Here is a 19,744-nt window from a genome sequence, read left to right as displayed (position 1 = left end):
TTTATTATTTGTAATTTCAAGAGGCAGGAATTCCTTCAAGTAAAGTTCAAGAGGTGGTGAAATAAATGCACCTTATAGTTTTATAATACCATGGATGAGTATGAATACTGAATACTGAATATGAATACTTCTTTTATATTATTGTTATCATGTAATTGTGAACCTGAATAGAAATGTCATATTTTTCTTCATTTGAATGAAACTAGAATCTAAAAAAATGTATTGATTTTTATTAAATCAATAAAACTCTTGGCCTCAGAACAAAGCAGGGAGGACTCTAGCCTTTGGTTTGAGAGTCGCCTGTTCAACCAGGTGAACTATATAGCAACACCTGACTGTATCCTATTAGATTCTATGATGAGGCAGTAAATATTGTAAGAAACTGAGTAAATATAAAGACATAGAAAAAAGGCAGGTTTCTGAAAACATGTTTATTCATTTTAATTAAAAAAAACGACAATATTCTGTAGATCTGTAGCAAGGTTGGGTTCATTTTACCTTCACACGGTAAGCAGATTTAATGAGAAAAAAAGTTTTCAAAATACAGTTTTCAATTTTGGTAAAATTGTAAACTGACCACAACCCCGCTGTGTCAGAGTGTCTATAGAGCATAATGGAATTAATTTGAATTAAGTTTTTAAAACGAATGAATGTTAAAGTAACTGGTTTACATTTTCCAACCTTAAATGTCCCTAATATATAAAAAAACCCAAACAAAGCTAACCCCAAATTAATCTTTAAGCTCTGGAAAAATTATTCTTATTCATGCATATGTACATTATAAAAACCAGTATAAAATTTTCTGGCATTCAATAACTTGAAATTTAATTCAAAGTACATGAACTGAACTAAAAACTATACCAGATAACTCAACAACTGATATCTAAGAAGGTATAGAAAATGTAGTGTAGTGGCCCCAGGGCTTCACATGATTGGACAGCTCTCCATTCTGCCTCCAGTCTAGGAAGAAATTTTGACAAAATTAGAATTATCGCACATGCATATTAATAGACAAAAAGAGGTCATCTTTGCATGAAAGGGAAGTCATATATCACCTGTACGAGCTGCAGTACTCACCTTGCGAGGTGTGCTCGTGCTGAACACGTAGGAGTGGGGCAGTAAACCCTCGGAGATGCCTCCGCTGCGGAAGGAGCGGGAAGCAGAGGACACGGAGCAGTTGCTGGATTTGTCTGAAGGAAGTCCGCATGAGCCGCACACGACTGTCCGGCTCCGCAGGTTGTACTCGCCGTCCCCACAGGTGCTGTGAGCCACCTGCTGAGGCACAGACACAGCTTTTAATTAGTGTGTGTTCAAAAAAAACCTGCAGTGATAATAAAGGTCAAGTATGTGTCGTGGTGTCTGTGCTTATTTAATTTTCATTCCTTCTCATTGATATTTTCCTAATGTTTTGGTCTCTGTTTTGTCTTTCTTGTTTCCATTTCCTGTCTTATTTTGGTATGTGCTTTTCTTCGTGTCTCTTGGGATTGACTTCCTGTCTTTGTCTCTCCCCCCCACCTCTGACACTGTGATTGTTTCCTCCTGTGTCTATTTTCTCTCCTTTGTGACTGTCTGCCCCACCCTTATTTGTTTAACGAGCATCTACTCAGTCCTGTGTGTGTAAATAGTCGGTATCTATGGGAGGACTGGTTTTGTAACAACTTTTGTTATTAAACCCGCCTTTGTCTCCTGTATTTAGTAGCCCTGATACAATGAACAAGAGCCTAAAAACAATAAAAGAACTGTTGTTTATTTTAAAATTTGCTCTTTTAACAGTTAACATTGAGTTGCGTAAACAGTTGATTAAATATATGTGTTTGCAACTATTCTTTTGACACTACTGATAATCATTTTCAAGTAAGAATGTAAACTATCCATTGACAGCTGCTACCGTGTGAGATTTTGCTGTATTTCTTCATTTGCACATGCACACGTGTCCTCGCTTCACTTAACTAAAAACACATATATCCTTTTAAATATCTTTATTTTACTTACCAACCATCACCTTGTTTTAATTCAATGCAAAACCAGTGAATGCTGCTAATTGGATTCTGGTCCTGCACATGATCTCATTATACACATGCTAGGAAAACTATAATTTCTCTCACCATGTCATCATCTTCTTCTTCAAACTGTGTGCGGGTGACTTTCCTCATTGCCATTTCCTGAAAGAAAAGTGTTGTATTTCTTATTTATTTATTCAATTTCAGTATATTTTAAATATACTGACCATGAGTTCTGATGTCTTGACACTTTAGGTCTGAATGAAATGTCTATCAAGCCCAATAAGCTGATTTAATTTAAAATACCTCTCCGTTAGTGCTGATCAAAGTAGTCTGGAAGAGGTCTCCGGTGCCCCAGGAGGGCTGATTCTTCCACACCAGGTCAGATGGAGGATTATGAGTTCCACCAGAATTAGAGGCCCAGATCTGACCACAGGGACAGTACAGAGTAAATCATCTGTGCTTATCAGGTGTTGACTGGTGATTCTGATCGCTGAATAAAGACGCTACTAACCGTCACCCTCTGACCGGCCTTCAAGGTGAATTTAGCTGGGAACTTGAAGGCGATGGGAGTGCCAGATCCTACCTGTCGCTTCACCTGCCAGTTCCCCAGATTCTGATCCTACAAGAGCAAGAGGATAGTTGGGTAAAAACGTCAGAGGTCAAAGTCACTACATTACAAATAGTACTGTAGTCAGTCCACCTCCAACTTCTCCATCTCACCTCATCAGCTTTGTTGCTGAGTCTGACATATTTCCCATCCAGATCCACCTCGTCCACAGTGACACGTCCGCTGGCTGAGGCCTGCTGGGTGATGCGAGTGCGGGAAACGGCTCCACCGGCGAAGCTGGAGGCCTCGCTGTCGGTGTCGTTGGGGCGACGTCTCTTAGCCGGGGAGTTCTGAGCGCTGAGGTGAATAGATCGAGAGAGAGCTCCAGAAGTAGAGGAACGACTTCCCGCCGCCCTGGTAGGAGGAGGGCTGGGCGAAAGACGCAGTCTGCAGAGAGAAACATGTTGATGACGATGATGAGATAAATGAAAAAGGTTATGAACCACGCAGAGGAAATGATGACCGTCGTTACACATACCTTTGCTCTTCTCCCTCCAGCAGCTTCCTGTAGGCGCATATCTCCATGTCCAGGGCCAGCTTAACATCGAGGAGTTCCTGATACTCATCGAGCTGCTGCTGCATCTGCTGCCTCATCTCTGCCATCTCTCGATCCTTCTCACCCAGGAGGCGACGCGTGCTGTCCCGCTCCCGCGACAGAGCATCCTCGAGGTCCCTGATCTTTGCCTCACGAGCTGCCAGCTGGATCAAACCAAATAGTCACAAAGTTACTGCCTGATAGGATCAAACGAGCAAGTCTGGAGAGCTCGAGAGAAATTAAGGAGTGAGACAGTTAATAACTGAGCTCAAAAAACAAAGAAAATCTAGAGAAACCATGAAAAAATTGAAATTTTAAACAAATAAATGGAGTTTACAGTCAGCATCAATTTGAAGAGCCTAATTCATGTGAATCCATAAAAACAACTTCTGTTTTAAATAAAATTGATTTCTGTGGGGTCTGTTTTTACTTTAAAACATGGATGTCAAACTGATTTTACATAGTGAGCCACATACACCCCACTTTGATCTTAAGTGATCTTAAATTGGCCGGACCAGTGAAACTACTTGATAAATACGCAAAACTACAGAATAATTTATGTTACTTCTTTCCACAGACTGTTCTGTAATGATAAAATATAAAGTTTTTGTTGTTGTTTTTACTATGGACTCAATATTTGAAAAACAAACTTTCTTGTCATTTAGTTGCTTAATTACTTTGATTTAGCATGAAAGTGGGCAATCTTTATTACCAGGAAAAGCTGTGAAACCTATGAAACTGCAGTTAAAAATTCAGAATCTATGCACTCCTTTACATTTTCTACAGCTTTGGCGGGCCAATTGTGTCTTATTTTTGCACCCCTGCTCTAAAATATGAAAAATATCACAAAGAGCCCCCTTTTCTTTAAGTGATGTATGCTTGCAGACAAGTGTGTGCTGTTTATTTGTAAGAACCTGTTTCTGTAGCTGGCTGAGCTGAGTCGACGTGGACTCCAGGCGTACTCGGATCTGCTGGAGCTCCTCGTGTGCTGCCCCAACCAGGTGGCTGCTCCTGTCCGCCGACTGACGAGCACCCTCCAGCTGACGGAGGGAGATAAAACATGGACTGTAACCAAACTCTACTAGACATTTGTGAAACTGCAAAACCGCAACAACTCGGAACTACACAACCATGTTACGATGTTTTAACTAGCTTCGCAATTATTCAGTGCAGCTTTCTTTCACCACTGAGGACCAAAACAGAAGACATAAAAGCTGCAGAGCAAACCTTTAGTAACAGTAATTTGATGATCTACCTTGGTGTTGTAGGTCTTCTCGATCTCATCCTTGTACATTTTAATCTGCAGCTCATGCTGGTTGCGCATATCCACCAGTGCCTCAGCCAGTTTGCATTCAAACTCCTGCTGGTGGCCATTATCCAGTTCAACCATGCGGGACTCATGACGCCTCTTTATCTCCCGCAGCTCCTATTGAAAATTTACCAGCAATGATTATCAGTAAAGTCCAGCATGGGTACTTTTTAAAATGATTAACTAATGATAAGAATATTTGCAAAAAGCGCTCAGACCTCAGAGTGAAGGTTCTTCTGAAATTCCAGCTCCTCTTTCAAAGTCTGGATGCGATTCTCTCCATCCACCCTCCTCAGCATCTCATCCTGCAGCTGCTTCTTGGCATCGGCCAAGCTGGTATCCAACTAAAAAAGAAGCACAAAATGGGCTGAGTATGAGTACAAAGTAATGCTGCGGAGTGGAAAATAAGCAGTCAGTAGAGTATGCGGGCAGGAAAACATGCAGAGAGGCTGTCCTTCAACTCCTGCTGAAATCTGAATTAGCTGACATTTACTAACAAAACTTGGAAGAAAGAGAGGAGAATTATGAGGGACAAACAGAGAGGGTCTGAGCTTGTAGACTGACTGCAGAAAGATTGAGCCCAGATGTGTTTCTATTGAGTTTTAAATTGAGCGTGGGTTTGACTTTACCTTGGCAACCTGCGCTTTCAGGTCCCTGTTTTCCACCTCGAGGTTACGCTTTTCTCCCAGAGCCGTAGTCAAGGAAGCATCCTTCGAATTAAGCAGAGCCTCCAGGTCTTTGAGCCTCTGCAAGGCTCCCCCCAGTTCTGACTCTTTTTTAGTGTTCCTATAAAAACAAAAATGGAGGACTAAGTTCCACTTTAAGTTATCAAAGTGCGGCCTTTGTTCATTTTTAGTGTAAGCATGGATGAAAGAATGCACTACTTTACATTTTCTATGACAGCTTTCAGTGAGATCAAGAGAGGATTTCTCATTCATGTTTATCTCTATTAGTCACCATAGCAACAATACCAGAACAAAACCTTAAACTACTACACAAATGACACTGAGACTTTCAATGTGTACATTTTCTCTTGTTTTACTCAAATGACACTCAATTCATTCGAGCTTTGAGAATAGTTTAAGAGTTTAAGCATCTTACTGGATTTGTTTTAGTAACCTAAGACCTAAAACTGAATTACTATAGTTTCCTTTACACACTCTAATCAAACAAATATGAGCTATTTTTGAATGAGGATGTCTACAAGAAGCAGAAGCAGGGGAAAGACCTCGGTGCATATGACTCATAGACCACAGTGATTTGCATCGAGTCCCGTGGATCTGGTAGCCACAAGCCACAGCCGTTGGTGTTTAGCTGAGATATTGCCATGGCAACGGTTTGGCTTTGCCAAACACACTGTGGCCGTCTTTTTATTATTTACGGAAAAATAATCCAGGCAAGAGTGGAGCTCTTTAAACACTGCCACGTATTGTGTATAATGATGACTTTGGTGAAGGAGGAGAAGCTGGGGAAAGAGTTAGTCATCAGCCTCTGGATGTGGAAGCATGGGAAAGAGCTGGAGTCCCGCTCCAGCTCTTGCCCAGTGAGCAATGAGGAGAATATGCTATAGGGAGTGGTCCCAGCGGCAGGGTAACACAACTCTCGGTGCATCACCAAGTTAAAACATCAGTTATTAAAAGATTATGAGTAACTGCTGCTTAATATGTATCAACACTGAAGTCCAAACCCTTTCACATTTGTATTAAGGGACAAATGGACGCCTTTAACTTAACAAGTTTGTTTGAAAAGGGGGATTTTAGATGCCTTGCAGCAGCCAGACATCTCATGATCACCAGACACTCTGCAGCAGAGTTCTTTCTGAGAGGAGTTTGGCAATCCTGACTTAGCTGAACAGCAGACACTGTGGGACAGGTGATAATTATGGGATAATAGTAACTGCTAATGTAAATATAACACAAACAGAAATGAGTTGTGAAGTCAGCAGAGTGACAAGAAAACCCTAAGACCTGCTGAAATTAGATACTGGAAGCTAAAGGTCATACCACATTAGATCGTGCTGTGACAGCCCCTGAGTGTAAGGAATGAGTAAGGGTGAATTCTGCAGCTCATGATTTCATCTTGTTGTTACTATTTTGTCTTTTAAAGTTGCATACTCCCACTATAGCTATAAAAAAACAACAAAAAAACACCCACATTGATCAAACACACAGGGGTGACTTTAAGGAATTTAGGGACCGAAGATGAGAGGGCACAAACCCACACTAATCAATCTTTTTCCTCAGCAGACACGTGCAAACACAGTAAACATTATACCTGGCTTTCAGCTCCTTGTGGTCCTCTCGCAGCTTGCCCAGCTCCAGCTGCAGCCGTGCTCGCTCTTTGGCCACCGAGTCCAGAGTCTGGCGGGCATCTGCCAGCTCCGTCTCATAGGCGGCCTTCAGACCCGTCAGCTCTCTGCTGACCTCTGTCTCCGACTCTGTGATGCGCAGACGCAGCCCGGCGTTCTCAGCCTCCAGAGAGCGGACCTTGTCGATGTAGACGGCCAGTCGATCGTTGAGGTTGCAGAGGTCCTCCTTTTCCTGGAGACGGGTGATCCGGTTGGGAGAAAGTGGTGTGTTTGCACCTCGTGGAGTGTTTTTGGGTGTCGCCATTGCAACTTTCTTGTTTTGCTGTCAAAACAGATATGATTATATTCTTTTGAGTCTAAAGAGTCAATTTGAGCAGGTTTTATTCAAGTGCAAATCCACACCCTTCAGTTTGATCCGACAGTCGACGTGGAACATGTGTCACAAATAAGATGAAAGAAATATGCCCAAGAAATATTCATTGAAACAAACAAAAATGAGGCAACATTTTGGCTTAAAGTTCAGAGATAAAAGGAAAAACAGCTTAATTCACTGGAACATATTGATTATTTCCAAAGACATCCGGCTCTTTTTAATTCACTAACACTAAGCACACAAACGACAAAGCACAATTAATCAAAAGACATGGGTGGGGTTAACAACTCCACCCAAAAATTAAAGTGATGTCCTTGCCCAAAAGATACTAACTTATAAAATTCAATTTACCTTTTTAAAGTTCGTTAGAGGATGAGAAATCTCTGGAGATCTTTGTAGAGCAGTTTGACGATTTCCTTACGTGATCCCAGTGTTCGTCTTGGTTCTCCACCTCTCTTCAGTCTGCAAACTGATCTGTCTGCAAACCCATCAGAGTGCCCATGTAGGAAAGAATGAGATGGGAGGAGAGGCTGGCCTCAAGTTTGGCACTTGTTAGGTGGCTGTTCCTCCCTCCCTCTGTCTCTCTCTCTCTCTGTCTCACTGTAATGGGTGTACAGTCTGAATGAATGAGTCACCCTCTGCACAAAGCCACGCACAAAGCCATGTGATGCATATAAGGGATAATTTTAAGCAGATCTGTTGGCTGAGACTTGATTTGTAGTCGTTTTGTAAAAGCTCTGCAAAAGTTTTAACCCCAGAAGAACCCCACAGAGCTGGAGTCTTCACATCCTGTAAGGATGCATTTACGCAACATCTTTTCTTAAACTCTTACACAAATTTTCTATTTAGCCTTTGGTTTAAATACCTAAATGACCAGAAATGTATTTCTTTGGACCGCCTTAACTAAGAGATTCTGAGTCATAAAACAAAAACAGTACCAAAAGTGTGCTCTGGCAGCCTGGTTTTCTTTTGTAGACCTTTAATTATTCTGATTTTAGCCCACTAAACATTAGTGACCTGGGCTTAGGGACATATGTATGAGAACATACAAGATACAGTGTTACTGATACAGATGATCGAGTGTTTTGACATTTCAGTGGGAGGATGAGAGGACTACGCAGTGGTGCAGATGTTAACACCGACCTTCTGGTTGGCTGGAGTGTTTCTCTGTGGAGTTTACACATTCTCCCTGTGTGCTCCAGTCTCCTCCCACAGACATGCTCCTGTATAGGCACTTCCAGGTAGTATCTCACCTCTCTCCTATCAGCCAGCTCAGTCTGCCTTGCCTGAGACCGGAATTTGGTTAGGAAAATGAATGGCTGAACAGCTGGAGTGACTACAAAGACACTGGGGCTGAAGCATTTTACTAAATCTTATAAACTGATGAACAAGCTGATGGAGATTATATGCTAACTGGTCATTTTATTAGGGACACTTGTTTGACTGGTTGTTAATGCAAATTTCTTATCAGCCAATCACATGATGAAAACTCAGTGCATTTAAGCAATGTGAAAGCAACTTACTGAAGCATCAGAATGGGCAACAAATGTTTTTGTGCTTCTTTGCACACCCTTATGGTGCGAACCTGGTCTGAGTATTTTAGAAACTACTGATCTATTTGGATTTTACCACACAACCATCTCTGGGGTTTTTAGAAAACTGAAAATATCCCACGAGCTGTATTTTTCTCTGAGAGAAAATGTCTTTAGATTACTGGTGATGGTGTAATTTGGGGTGGATATTTTCTGGGCATACTTTGGCCCGCTTGGCACCAATTAAGCATTTTTTAAACGCACAACCTGAGTATTCTTACTAATCATGTTCAGCCTTTTATAACCAGTGTGTACCAATCTTAGGATGACTGCCTCCAGCAGCATAACATAACATGACCTCCACAGTCACCAGATCTCACTCCAGTACAGCGCCTTTTGGGATGTGGGAGATGGATGGATGTGCAGCTGACAAATGTGTAGAAACTGTGATGCTATCGTGTCAGTATGGAGCCACATCTCTGAGGAATGTTTTCAGCACCTTGTTGAATTTATGCCATGAAGACTTAAGGCAGCTCTGGAGGAAAAAGGGGTCCAACCCAGTACTAACTAGATGTACGTATGTAGGGTGGTTTTTTTTTTTTCCATATGCACCTTTTTTAAAGGGCACATCCCATATATAACCTGTAACACAAGCTAGAAGTGGTTGATTTTTAATAGTGGATTTTAAAGGGTTAAAGCTATGCTTGTAAAAATTGTGCTGGCTGTAAAAACTGACATGTAATAAATGGCAGTTTAATAAACACTACGAATTATGACTTAACTTGGACTTTTGGACACACTGTTACAAACTTTATGCAAGTAAATTAAACAGCAATGAATATTGTTTCAATCAAAGGATTTATGGATATCTGGGGTAAAATTACGAAGTATTAAAAAAAACAAACGGATCCCCCGAGGCCGCTGACAGGCCTAATGTGTAAAATATGTTCTTAAATCAATGTGATGTGCTTTGCAAGGCCTTACAAGCTTCAGTATGTTCGTGCTTTATTTTATAGACAGCTTCTGGGATTCTGTGTATGATAAAGGTGCATTTATGTGTGAATTAAATAGACTTTAAAAGAAAATCTGCGGATCTCAGTTGCGTAGATCAGCTGTTGAAGACGTCGTGCCTCCTGCCGCTGACACTCAGCATCGCCTCCTACTGTCAGAAATTGATGGGAAGGTTGGCTGTAAAGAAACAAGAACCCCTTTTATCTACGTTTTAACTCATCCAGCAGCTCAGCGATGTACAAACTGGGTCTGAATTTCAAGTAAAATAGTCACCGTAGCTGCCCGATGTGTAAAAACCATGCGAGCTTCGGCGGTGCCTTGTTGCGTTATGTAGACAGTTTTTGTCATGTGGTTTGTGAGAAAACCCGTATTGGATCTCTGTGGTCACCTGGGCAAAAGAGACCCGAAAAAAAAAAAAATCCCATTGAGGAACTGATTGATTGGGAGAGAACGACAAGCACAAAAATGACTCCCAGTGACAATATTTACCGCGCGATTAAAGCCAAAGTCAAATAATTCACGCGTAAATCGTTTTTAATAGAGAATTAACCAAACAAATCCCTTGAAAAGCCGTTTCTAACCAAACTGTTTGCACGCCAGGAGTCACGTGAATACAAGATCTCCAAATCTTACAAAGACAAAGCGACATTTAGAGCAAAAAAAGACGCATTTCCTTCCGTGAAAAAGCGAACAAACTAATCCACTCCGTGTCTTCTGGAGCGCATGTCGCAGCCGCTTTGCGCGGACAAACAGCAGCTGTGCGCAAACAGAGGACACGAAGGGCATAAAGAAATCAATTTAACCGCAAACCAGCCTCAATCCGTGCATTCAGATCACAATTTATAACACAATAACGATCACAATCCAGGACTCAGCCTCCCTCCACCGCCACGGCACCGCTGCGGAAACACCCGGACTCTTTTTTTCTTTTTTTTTCTACTTTTCCGCACAGACGCAGACAGCTCCGTCCTGCTCCTCAGCGGCCTCCATTTTAGCTCCTTGCCCGGTCGGCGCCTCACGTGTCCTGGACTGTCTTCCTCACATGACCCGTGTGTTTGTCCCCGTGATCAGCGCTTCCATCTCCGTAATTCTGTGTCGTTGAATATCGGCGTTTTACACCCGCAAAAGCTTCATGGATATGCTGGAGCAAAGTCTGGACAGCTCGGCGAGGTGAGAAGCTGCTGCCCGCTTCCTGCTCAGACATGGCTCCACCACGGCCTATAAACCCCTCTGTTTTTCCCCCTGCTCCCTGCAGCGCAGTGCAGTTAATAACCTGCCTTCTCAGGATACTTTTAATATTTGTTTCGTGTTGTCCCGCACTGTCTGCGCACTTTGCTCAGATGATTTCTGCACACATTAGGAGGTTTCCAGCAGAAGCTGTGCGCCCTTTTCCAAATCTGTGCGCTTGTTTTATCCAATGCACAATAAAAACAAGTGCACAGCTGCAGTTTGTGACTGTTTTTAGGTTAACAAGTAAATACACTTTACTGCTACTGTAACTGATCCAGCATCTCTAAGGTTTAAAACGCTTAAATCCAACCACATTAGGGCGGTGTTTGGAGTATTATGCATATTTGTGAAGTTTGCCTTTCCATGCGCAACTGATCAGAGCAGTTAGACTAGACTTCTAGGTCTTAAATAATTCCCATTTCCCCCTTTTAAGTGCAGATAAACTGATTTTAAGTCAAGCTCAGACGCCAGTAATGTTTCATTTTATTTATATCTTAATGATTATTCCCCTATATAACCACCCGGGGGCGCCTCAGTTGGTTCAGGAGAGCTGGGTTTACATTCAGAAAACGTTAGTGATCTTATTTCTGAGAAATGCCTTAAATTGACTCAGCTCTGCTCTGTTTTTGTTTTTAGTCACGACAAACAGGAAACAGAGGAGGTGGTGCAGCTACAGGAAGGTAGGAGCTCTGTTCTTGTAATCCACACGACTGAAAAATATCAGATTCTTTTTGTGGAGCAAAACACACTTAAACTGAGACTTTATAGAGTTTTTCCAGGTTCAGAATGCCTTTTTTGGACTCTCCACACAAGAAAGATTAAGCTGGATATAGTTAGTTTGTATATATTTCTGTTATTTAATGCATAAAAATGCATTTTATGGTAGTGAGTACATGAAGTTCCACTTGGAAAATAACAGGTTAATAGTTCAGACGAGGGCAAAACCTGTTTGGACAGTGGCAGAGTTTTTGCGTATGCAGGAGAAAAAAACAAAACAGGCTTGCTGTTAAGCCAAAAGGCATGCACCTGCGTTACACGGCCCTGCGCTTGTTTAGTGTTCGAGGTCTGAAACGTGGTGTGTGTGTGTTGCAGGGGAAGCTGTGGGGACGGACGAGCAGACTGCAGTGACCATCACCGGTGTCCCTCAGGCTGCATTTGCTGACCACAATGTGCAGTACCAGTTTCGTACAGACAACAGCGGCGGACAGGTGAGCGCAGGCAGCATTTCCTCTGTGCAGGACTTTGACGCGTCGGCCGATTTGCCATTCAGATATTTTCTAGTTGGAATGCAGCAATAGAGCTTCAGATACTGGTAACCATGGTAACAGATAGCAGCAGTTGTGCCCTGGTTAAATGTTCAGAAATTGTTGATCAAGAGCTGAAAAACTTTCAAAGGATGTCAGCTCATTTTTATATAAGGAAGAATTATTTGTTTACCTCAACCAAAGGAGAAAAATGTAAAAAACTCTTTTAAGTATCAGACAAATTGTTATTTTAAACATGAAAAATCAGTAAATCAGCCCAGAATTTCACAGTGGGAGCATAACAGCCTTATACAAGGGAGGTGGACACAACAGCAAGACACAGAACCATGTTTCTAAAGGTATCAGTCCATCAGCAGAATGAGCATCTGTCTACTGTTGGTGAAAAATTTACTCCTGTTCTGAGCAGTGACAACAGATTTTTAAAGTATCCGTATCCTGGGATCAGGCGTCATAGTTTTACACAAAGGATGTGAGGATATCTTTACAACAAAGCCAGACAGACCTTGGTAATAAATATGTGGTGAGTGGGCAGTTGGAATATAGTCGCTCTGTCAGTGATTTTTGCTTCAGTTGACATATTTATTGTGGATCTTATATTCTTTCTATCCCAGTTATGTTTCTTTAAAAGCGAGGCTGTAGCCATGGATTCAACTTTGGCAGGGATCAAATCGAAATTCGGGCATCACACTGCCTGAGGTCATTGAACGTGGGCGTCACTGTTGGTCTCTGGGGTGAAAGTGTAACTGACTTGATTGATAAGCACATGCAAAATTAGCAATGACTGTTTTCACTCCAGACAGTCACTGACACCTTTGAACAAAATCTATTTTTTAAAGTTTTGACCCAAATATTTGAAAGTGAACTTAAGAAGTTTCAGAACCAAAAAAACTCACGAAATATGGTAACAAAGAGTTTCTGATCAGAGAGTTTGAGAGGCTGTGAACAGTGATGGCTGTGCCAGCAGCGCTGTGATTGGATCACTGCTGTCATCTTCAGAATACATACTGTGTTTGGCAAACAGTAAAATTGAAACAGGAGACAAGTGAGACAAATGCGAGCACCTGATAGTTGCTCGATAAGATGAAATATCTGCGTGACGGCTACACGATGAATGCACATCATCAGGCTTGTGAGAGGTTGACAAAATTCAAACACCCCCATATTGGTCACTGACTTCATGCCCTCCTCTGTCTGCAGGTGACCTATCGCGTGGTTCAGGTGACCGATGACCAACTAGAAGCGGCAGCTGATGGGACGGGAGCCGTCAGCGTCGTCTCCACTGCAGCATTTGCTGGAGCCCCTCAGGCAGTGGCGCAGGTCAGTTAACCCTGCAAGATGATCAGGCTGCACAAAAGGCTCTAAAAATAAAAACAAACTGCAGTCAAGACGCAGCAGCCATCAGTCTGTACAGGAAGCCACAGATACACCCGCTTCCTTATCTGACTAATCTATCAGCTCGTGGCTGACAGGAAGGCTGAGGGGCATGCAAATAGGGGATTGAATCACCATGACGTCAACCTCTTCTACGTGAAATTTCACACGGACTTTAATTATGTATAGAAGTGTATATGGTTCGGTCTGGAAACGTTTGGGTGGTGACCCTATTTTAATAATTTTAGCTCTGTGTGTCACCACAATAGATTTATTTTTACCATGAACAACTGTGACATTTTAAAAACAGTCTGTGAAAAAGTGCATGACAAGGACGTGACCGGATGACACAGAGTCAGTCAGTATCTCAAACATGGGTTAAGTTAAGGAGTTAAGGAGCTCTTATTCTGAAAACTGTATTTCAGCAGTTTTGGTTTTCCAGTGGCAGAAATGACCGTATTTGCATTTGAGATGATTCCAGCTGTATAAACTTTCTCTCTCCGACTTTGCAGGCTGTCATCCAGAATCCTTTCAGCAACGGGGGAAGTCCTGGCGGGGAGACGGTGGGAGGAGAAACACGTTTCGCTTATTTCCCTGCAGCCACAGTCAGCGATGGAACAGCCACGGCCGTGTCGGTGCAGGCCACCGCCGACCCAACAATTACACAAGCGGGAGGTGAGAAACGCTCCCGTAACCGTTTAGTAAAATAGACTCGTGTTGTCGATCTAACGCCTCGGGGTGTTTCGTCAAATCCAGGTCAGTTTTACGTGATGATGAGCCCACCTGAGGTGCTGCAGACGGCGACCCAACGCACCTTAGCGCCACGCACACACACCTACACTGCGTGAGTACAACTTAAAGCTTCGCCGCACATTGATCCTACTTCCAAAAAATTCCAAAATGACCAAATCACCATGAATCCCTCTACCTGTCTGTTTCGCCGACATCTCACCTTTTTCCTCCCAATCCGCACTGGACTGGGTGTACTCTGCCTCTTGCTTTCCTTCTTGGCGTGATCCGTCTTGTCATTGTGTGTAAAACAATAAATATATACTTAAAAAAAAAGAAAAGAAAAACCATCATTTAAATCATTTAAAACATCCAACATACTCTGTCCTACTTACCTGCCATCCCCAGAGACCTTGGTGAAAGCGAGATGTTGCAGCATGGCAGTTCAGACTGGTGAGAAGAACTTTCACTTACGCCCCCCACCCTGCCCCCATCATGTGTCGTAGAATCAGACGTTTGGTGGCTCGCTTAAGATACGAGGATTAAACTGGAGTTTGGTCTGCCTGTGGCTTTGGTTAATAACTGCAGGTTTAGTTCAGGCATCAGTGTTTCCCACAGATTTAGATTTCTGTTTGTAGCTTGTATGAGGGCAAACAGGTTTGCAGATTACAAAAAATTTGAAAATGTCTAACAGATGAGCAACAAATCTGCTCATCTCCAGTGATGATATCGTGTAGAATAACTCCATCACCTTGGACTGCAGCTGGTGGTCCTTGTTCTGCTCTGCAGCCTTGGGGAGTTCAACATAGAGGTGCCAGACCCAGTTTTCCACCTCTTTGCAGTTTCAGTCTGTGATGGTGAGGTTGGACTCCTTTCTCTTGAAGCATCTGAATGACTTTAATGAGCAGCACAGGCCTGCGAGCCACCTACTAGCCACTGCTAACGCAGGACTAGTGGTGTAGCAGTGATGAAACTTTCAAAATAAAAGTGAGGAGGATAAACCATTTGCAGATTAATTGCAAAAATGCTAAAATGAAAGGCTAAATATACCAAGGGCCCATTATTATACTTGAGCAGCCCTCCCAGGTAAAAAGTGTGTGGGAACCACTGAGCTTTGGTGTTTAGTTTGTGACTGATTCTCCTTCAGAGAGGGCAACAGGTTTTTTGGGGGGGTTTTAGAGCCTGAATCCTTCAAAGGGTTGAGCTCAAAGAGCGTGCCCTTCAGAGGACTTACAGGACCTGGGTCTGTTCTTCAGATGTGAAAGTCTAAGTTAACACAGACTCTAGCAGTTGGTATATTTGTGGGGTTCTTCACAGCTCATAAAACCTAACAAAAGATCATTTTCTACTAAAACCAGATGGGTTTTGGTTAACATGCTTTCCTTTATATCAGTACTTTTTGTTGTTAACAGACTTTTGGGTTACAGTTTTGGCACATCAGCATTCAGTGTGATGTCTTAGTATTTTTTTTTTAATGTTAATTTATGATTGTTGTGTTTTTTCTTTGTGCCTTTACAGGAAAGTAGATGGTCCACGGGCGCCCAGGGATGAGAGGCGAAGAGCACAGCACAATGAAGGTGCGTGATCGCCAAGGTTACGGATATTTCAAGGCTGTCGCATCTATTACTCCTTTTTAATTTCAAGTTCCTAAGAATAGACCAGATTTATTTGAATAGTTAAGGATGCCATATCAGCATTGATTCATTCTAAGCTTAAATGAAAGTTTGAAAGCGATTTTATTTTAATTGCTCTTTAATCAGAGTCACGAATGGCAGTAACATGTAAAAGTGCACATTTCCAGCAGCTGTTTCGAGACTTCTTTGGTTCTTTGTTTTTCCTCCTCATGTGTATGTCGCCACAGGTTAGCCACAACATTAAATAAATCTTACGTGGGCTCTTGTGTAGAGCCTCTGTGTTCTGGGAATTCACCCTTTGGGTTCTTCTGGTGTCCCTCATGTGGTTTCTGAGCAGTTTTTTGTTGCATGGGATGGTGTAATGTCCTGCTGTGGGAGTCTGCTGCTGTTCACACACACAAACTACCAAACACAAAGGTCACTGAGAGTCAGAAGCGGGCAGAGCTTCTTCTTCTTTTTCTTTTTTTCTTATTGACGGTTGGCAAACAAATTGGTGCATTACCGCCACCAACTGGTATGGAGTGTGGACCGGAATGTCACTTAAGGATTAGAGCAGGCACAGCTGGCGAGGGAGCTGCGCTTCTGTAACGATCCCTGGCGAGTGATTGGCCTAATGTGCTCAGATCAGCCAATAGACACGTACCAATTAACTTTGAATGGGCAAATAGGCGGAGGTTTTATACCTGAAAAAGAAGAGCAACAGAAGAACACAAACGGTGCCACTTATCGTGCATGTAACAAGAAGGGTGGCACGTATCGAAGTAAGATCTGTGTGGCAGGAGCTGAGGTTTCCCAGCAGATGTTCAGTGTTATTGACGTCACCAGTCGGTGGTTTTAATGTTGGGGCTGATCGGTGTGTAAAACCACAGCTTGCGAGCACTAAAACTGAGCATCCTTTTTATTTTCTTTACAGTGGAGAGAAGAAGAAGAGACAAGATCAATAACTGGATTGTCACGCTGTCAAAAATCATTCCTGACTGCAGCATCGACAGCAGAACCGGAGCGGTGAGCGTTGTATAAATAACCCTCTGAAGTTCACTGAAAACTCGTGTATATTTTGCATGACGGTGTAAGTGCTGACAGATGGTTACAGAAGCACCTGCTAGTTAGATTAGATCAGCTCTGTAACGTGACTTCATTTGGTCTGAAAGCAGCTGTTTTACTTTTTAAATTTGCCTCTGTCAGGCCTTCACTTTCTGTTCATCCTGTCCTTTGACTTAATTCATGCCTTCATAACTGATGCGGAGTCAGATTGAAGCACCAGGCTTTATTACAGCCAGGGGCGTGTGACAGAGTTTACTTTATTTACTTTATTTTTAGCTCAGCAGGTAACAAAGTGTTTATATGGAAGCAATGACGAAGTGTGTTAACCGCTGGAGAAAAGTCAGCTCACAGTGGGAATGAAAGACTAGAAAGAAAAATAATATATTATTTGTTTGTTCCTCAGAGTAAAGGAGGCATCCTGTCCAAAGCGTGCGACTACATCCGCGAGCTGCGTCAGAATAACCAGCGGCTGCAGGACAGTTACAAAGAGGTGGAGCGAGTCGAGATGGACAACGAGCTGCTTAGACAACAGGTTAACTTCCCATCATTGTGCACATGTCTCATATAGGAAAAAACATCAAAGAGCCCCAGAATTACTTTTATATTAGGGTAGCTTTGCATGATTCAGTCCAAAATCATGCAAAGCCTTACTTATTCATTATTGGGCCATGGTGAAGCCCTCAGTTCATCCTCAGTGTGAAATGAGCTGTTTTAGCTTCTCCCACTTTAAGGCCCCTTCACTTAAAGCTAACATTATTCTGATTTGCTACCCTTTGCAAACAGAAGGTGGAGGGGGGCTTGGGTCCTCACAGACAAAGTGGTGCAGTGCCAAGAGTAGAGAGAAACTTTCTGAACTGGAGTGTCTCTATCAGTGTGAATGTTGTGAGCGGATTGTAACATGACAGAAAATAAGTGTTGTAGAGGACTGCACCAATAAGCTGAATTCAGTTCAGCTCAATATAAATTTTATCTCTTCACCAGCTTGTGACCAGTATTGGAGGTACAGTACTGAGGTTCCAATTCCTTTGCCCTCAACACCAAAGCAGGGGCAACAGAAAATCGGTGGTTCAACCCTGGCTCCTCCGGCCTGCATGTTGGGCAAAATACAGAACCCATATTTGTTTCCAGGTCATGCATTCGATTGTGGCCATTAGGTTAAAAGTGCTTAGGCATAGAAAATCATACTTATATGAATGTGAGAGAGTGCTCAAATTAAGTAGAAAAGCACCACCTCTCTCTTCTTCTCCCCTGTGTGTAATACTCTTGTCTTACGTTTTCAGATTGAGGAATTAAAGAACGACAACGCACTGCTTCGAGCACAGCTGCAGCAGCACGGTATAGAAGTCAACGGAGATGCAACACCTCAGTGACTGTGGACTGGACAAGTGCAGGATCACAAACACAGAGTCGCGTCCTCCCACACAGCTGAACGACACCAGGAGAGGAGCAAAAAAAAAGAAATAACAGGAGACAATTTCTATCTGAAATTGGACCAGAGAAACACGCAAAAGGCTCGAGAAGAACACCGAAGGACTGCAAAGTGAACACGTCTCCTCCTCCTGCAGCTCCATGAAAAGCTTGAACGCTCTGGAATCCGTTAACTGAGTAGCTAACTGAACCTCTCACTTCTGCTTCAAGGAAATCGACCTCTGCACTGCACCGCCACGCTGCCGCCAAACTCTTCTTTTTACTTTAAATTATGAACCTGCCACACAAAGTTTATTTTTAGCGTCTTTCCATTTTTATCATCACACAAACTTTTTCCTTTTTTCCCTTGTTCTTTGGGTTTGTTTTTTTTTTTAATTTCTTTTTTGGACATGCTTTGTTTGAAGCTACTAAATGGTCCCATTTTGTTTTAATTTATTAGTCTTTAAAGAATGTGTACACAGAAGTTAAAAAAAAGAAAGAAGCTGAAATCATCTCCAGAAATGAACAAATAATGAGCAAATCAGTTGTTTTGATCCTGCTCAGCACTGTTACTAAGAATACTTTACTGTCAGTGGATCTTTTGTAGTTTTTTTTTGTTTGTTTGTTTGTTTATTTTAATTTCTTCCTCTCGACACTGGTACTCCACACACCAGACGGAGCTCACACACATCGTCCATTGTCAGTGAATTCAAAACTATAATAATTTCCGTAGAGTCAAAGTGGGAGTGACTTTGACGTCTCGGGCATGGAGATTTTTCTTTTTAGTGTAAGGCCTTAATAGATGCCTTACTGGAGAATCTAGGTGTTAACATAGCTCAGGTAATTGGGATGATGCACTGGCAAGTGGTTCCCACCTTCAATGACGTCCTTATATAAAGAATTTAGAGCTCATATGTGTCCCCCGTTAGGTGTAATGTACAGAAAGTAACACTGAGATGATTTTCAAGGCGAATCGTCTCTGTCGGGCATTAAACCATGGTTTGGTTGTGTATCTGCTTAATAGGTCACTGGAATACAGGTTTGGGCGCGTGAGGTCCTGGTTGGAGACCAGCCTCGGTTTTGGCCCACCGGTCCTGCTGCGTTTTGGTGACTTTTTATTTTCCCTATATTACTATTTACACCTTGGGAACCATTGCTGCTGATTCATGACCATAAAACAGCCATGGTCAGGGACGGGATGCGAGTGATGATGATGATTATACCTAACTAGATTTTTTTTGTCTACACTGAAAGTCACCACAGCATGGAAATATAACCACTGGCATGACTAATTCTGATACTACAATAAATGAGTGTTTATATCCGAGTTGTGTTTATTATCGAGGTTACGAGGAAAAGCGTCTTGGGGCTGGAATGAAACTTCTG

General features: G+C 42.4%; 2 protein-coding genes across 6 annotated transcripts; one reads left to right on the top strand and one right to left on the bottom strand.

Moving 5' to 3' along the window:
* Positions 1 to 425: 425 nt before the first annotated feature.
* On the bottom strand, positions 426 to 10,207 carry LOC116315424 (lamin-A-like). 4 transcript variants are annotated; one of them, XM_031733723.2, is made up of 15 exons: positions 9,952 to 10,207; positions 8,279 to 9,855; positions 7,487 to 7,735; positions 6,729 to 7,084; positions 5,084 to 5,240; positions 4,673 to 4,798; positions 4,401 to 4,571; positions 4,060 to 4,185; positions 3,089 to 3,309; positions 2,724 to 2,997; positions 2,515 to 2,622; positions 2,307 to 2,426; positions 2,106 to 2,162; positions 1,078 to 1,275; positions 426 to 960 (listed from the first exon to the last, which is right to left on the bottom strand). In XM_031733723.2, exons 4-15 carry the CDS (start codon positions 7,064 to 7,066, stop codon positions 925 to 927), a joined length of 1,932 nt encoding a protein of 643 aa, XP_031589583.1. In that variant the 5' UTR covers positions 7,067 to 7,084; positions 7,487 to 7,735; positions 8,279 to 9,855; positions 9,952 to 10,207; the 3' UTR covers positions 426 to 924. The 4 variants fall into 4 exon arrangements, with proteins under 4 accessions (XP_031589583.1, XP_039461514.1, XP_039461513.1 ...); XM_039605580.1 differs by having other exon boundaries at positions 7,487 to 7,613; XM_039605579.1 differs by having other exon boundaries at positions 7,487 to 9,875.
* A 211-nt stretch (positions 10,208 to 10,418) lies between these two features.
* Positions 10,419 to 19,680, top strand: usf2 (upstream transcription factor 2, c-fos interacting). 2 transcript variants are annotated; one of them, XM_031733743.2, is made up of 11 exons: positions 10,419 to 10,848; positions 11,545 to 11,588; positions 12,001 to 12,116; positions 13,371 to 13,490; positions 14,057 to 14,219; positions 14,301 to 14,388; positions 14,682 to 14,726; positions 15,792 to 15,850; positions 16,821 to 16,912; positions 17,355 to 17,483; positions 18,232 to 19,680. In XM_031733743.2, the coding sequence occupies exons 1-11, from the start codon at positions 10,811 to 10,813 to the stop codon at positions 18,319 to 18,321; spliced, it is 984 nt and encodes a 327-aa protein (XP_031589603.1). In that variant the 5' UTR covers positions 10,419 to 10,810; the 3' UTR covers positions 18,322 to 19,680. The 2 variants fall into 2 exon arrangements, with proteins under 2 accessions (XP_031589603.1, XP_031589612.1); XM_031733752.2 differs by lacking the exon at positions 14,682 to 14,726 and having other exon boundaries at positions 10,423 to 10,848.
* The last annotated feature ends 64 nt before the right edge of the window (positions 19,681 to 19,744 follow it).

This window comes from Oreochromis aureus, linkage group 22 (assembly GCF_013358895.1).
Source record: "Oreochromis aureus strain Israel breed Guangdong linkage group 22, ZZ_aureus, whole genome shotgun sequence".
NCBI classification, from domain to species: Eukaryota; Metazoa; Chordata; class Actinopteri; order Cichliformes; family Cichlidae; genus Oreochromis; species Oreochromis aureus.
This window is presented reverse-complemented; position numbering and strand designations above follow the sequence as displayed.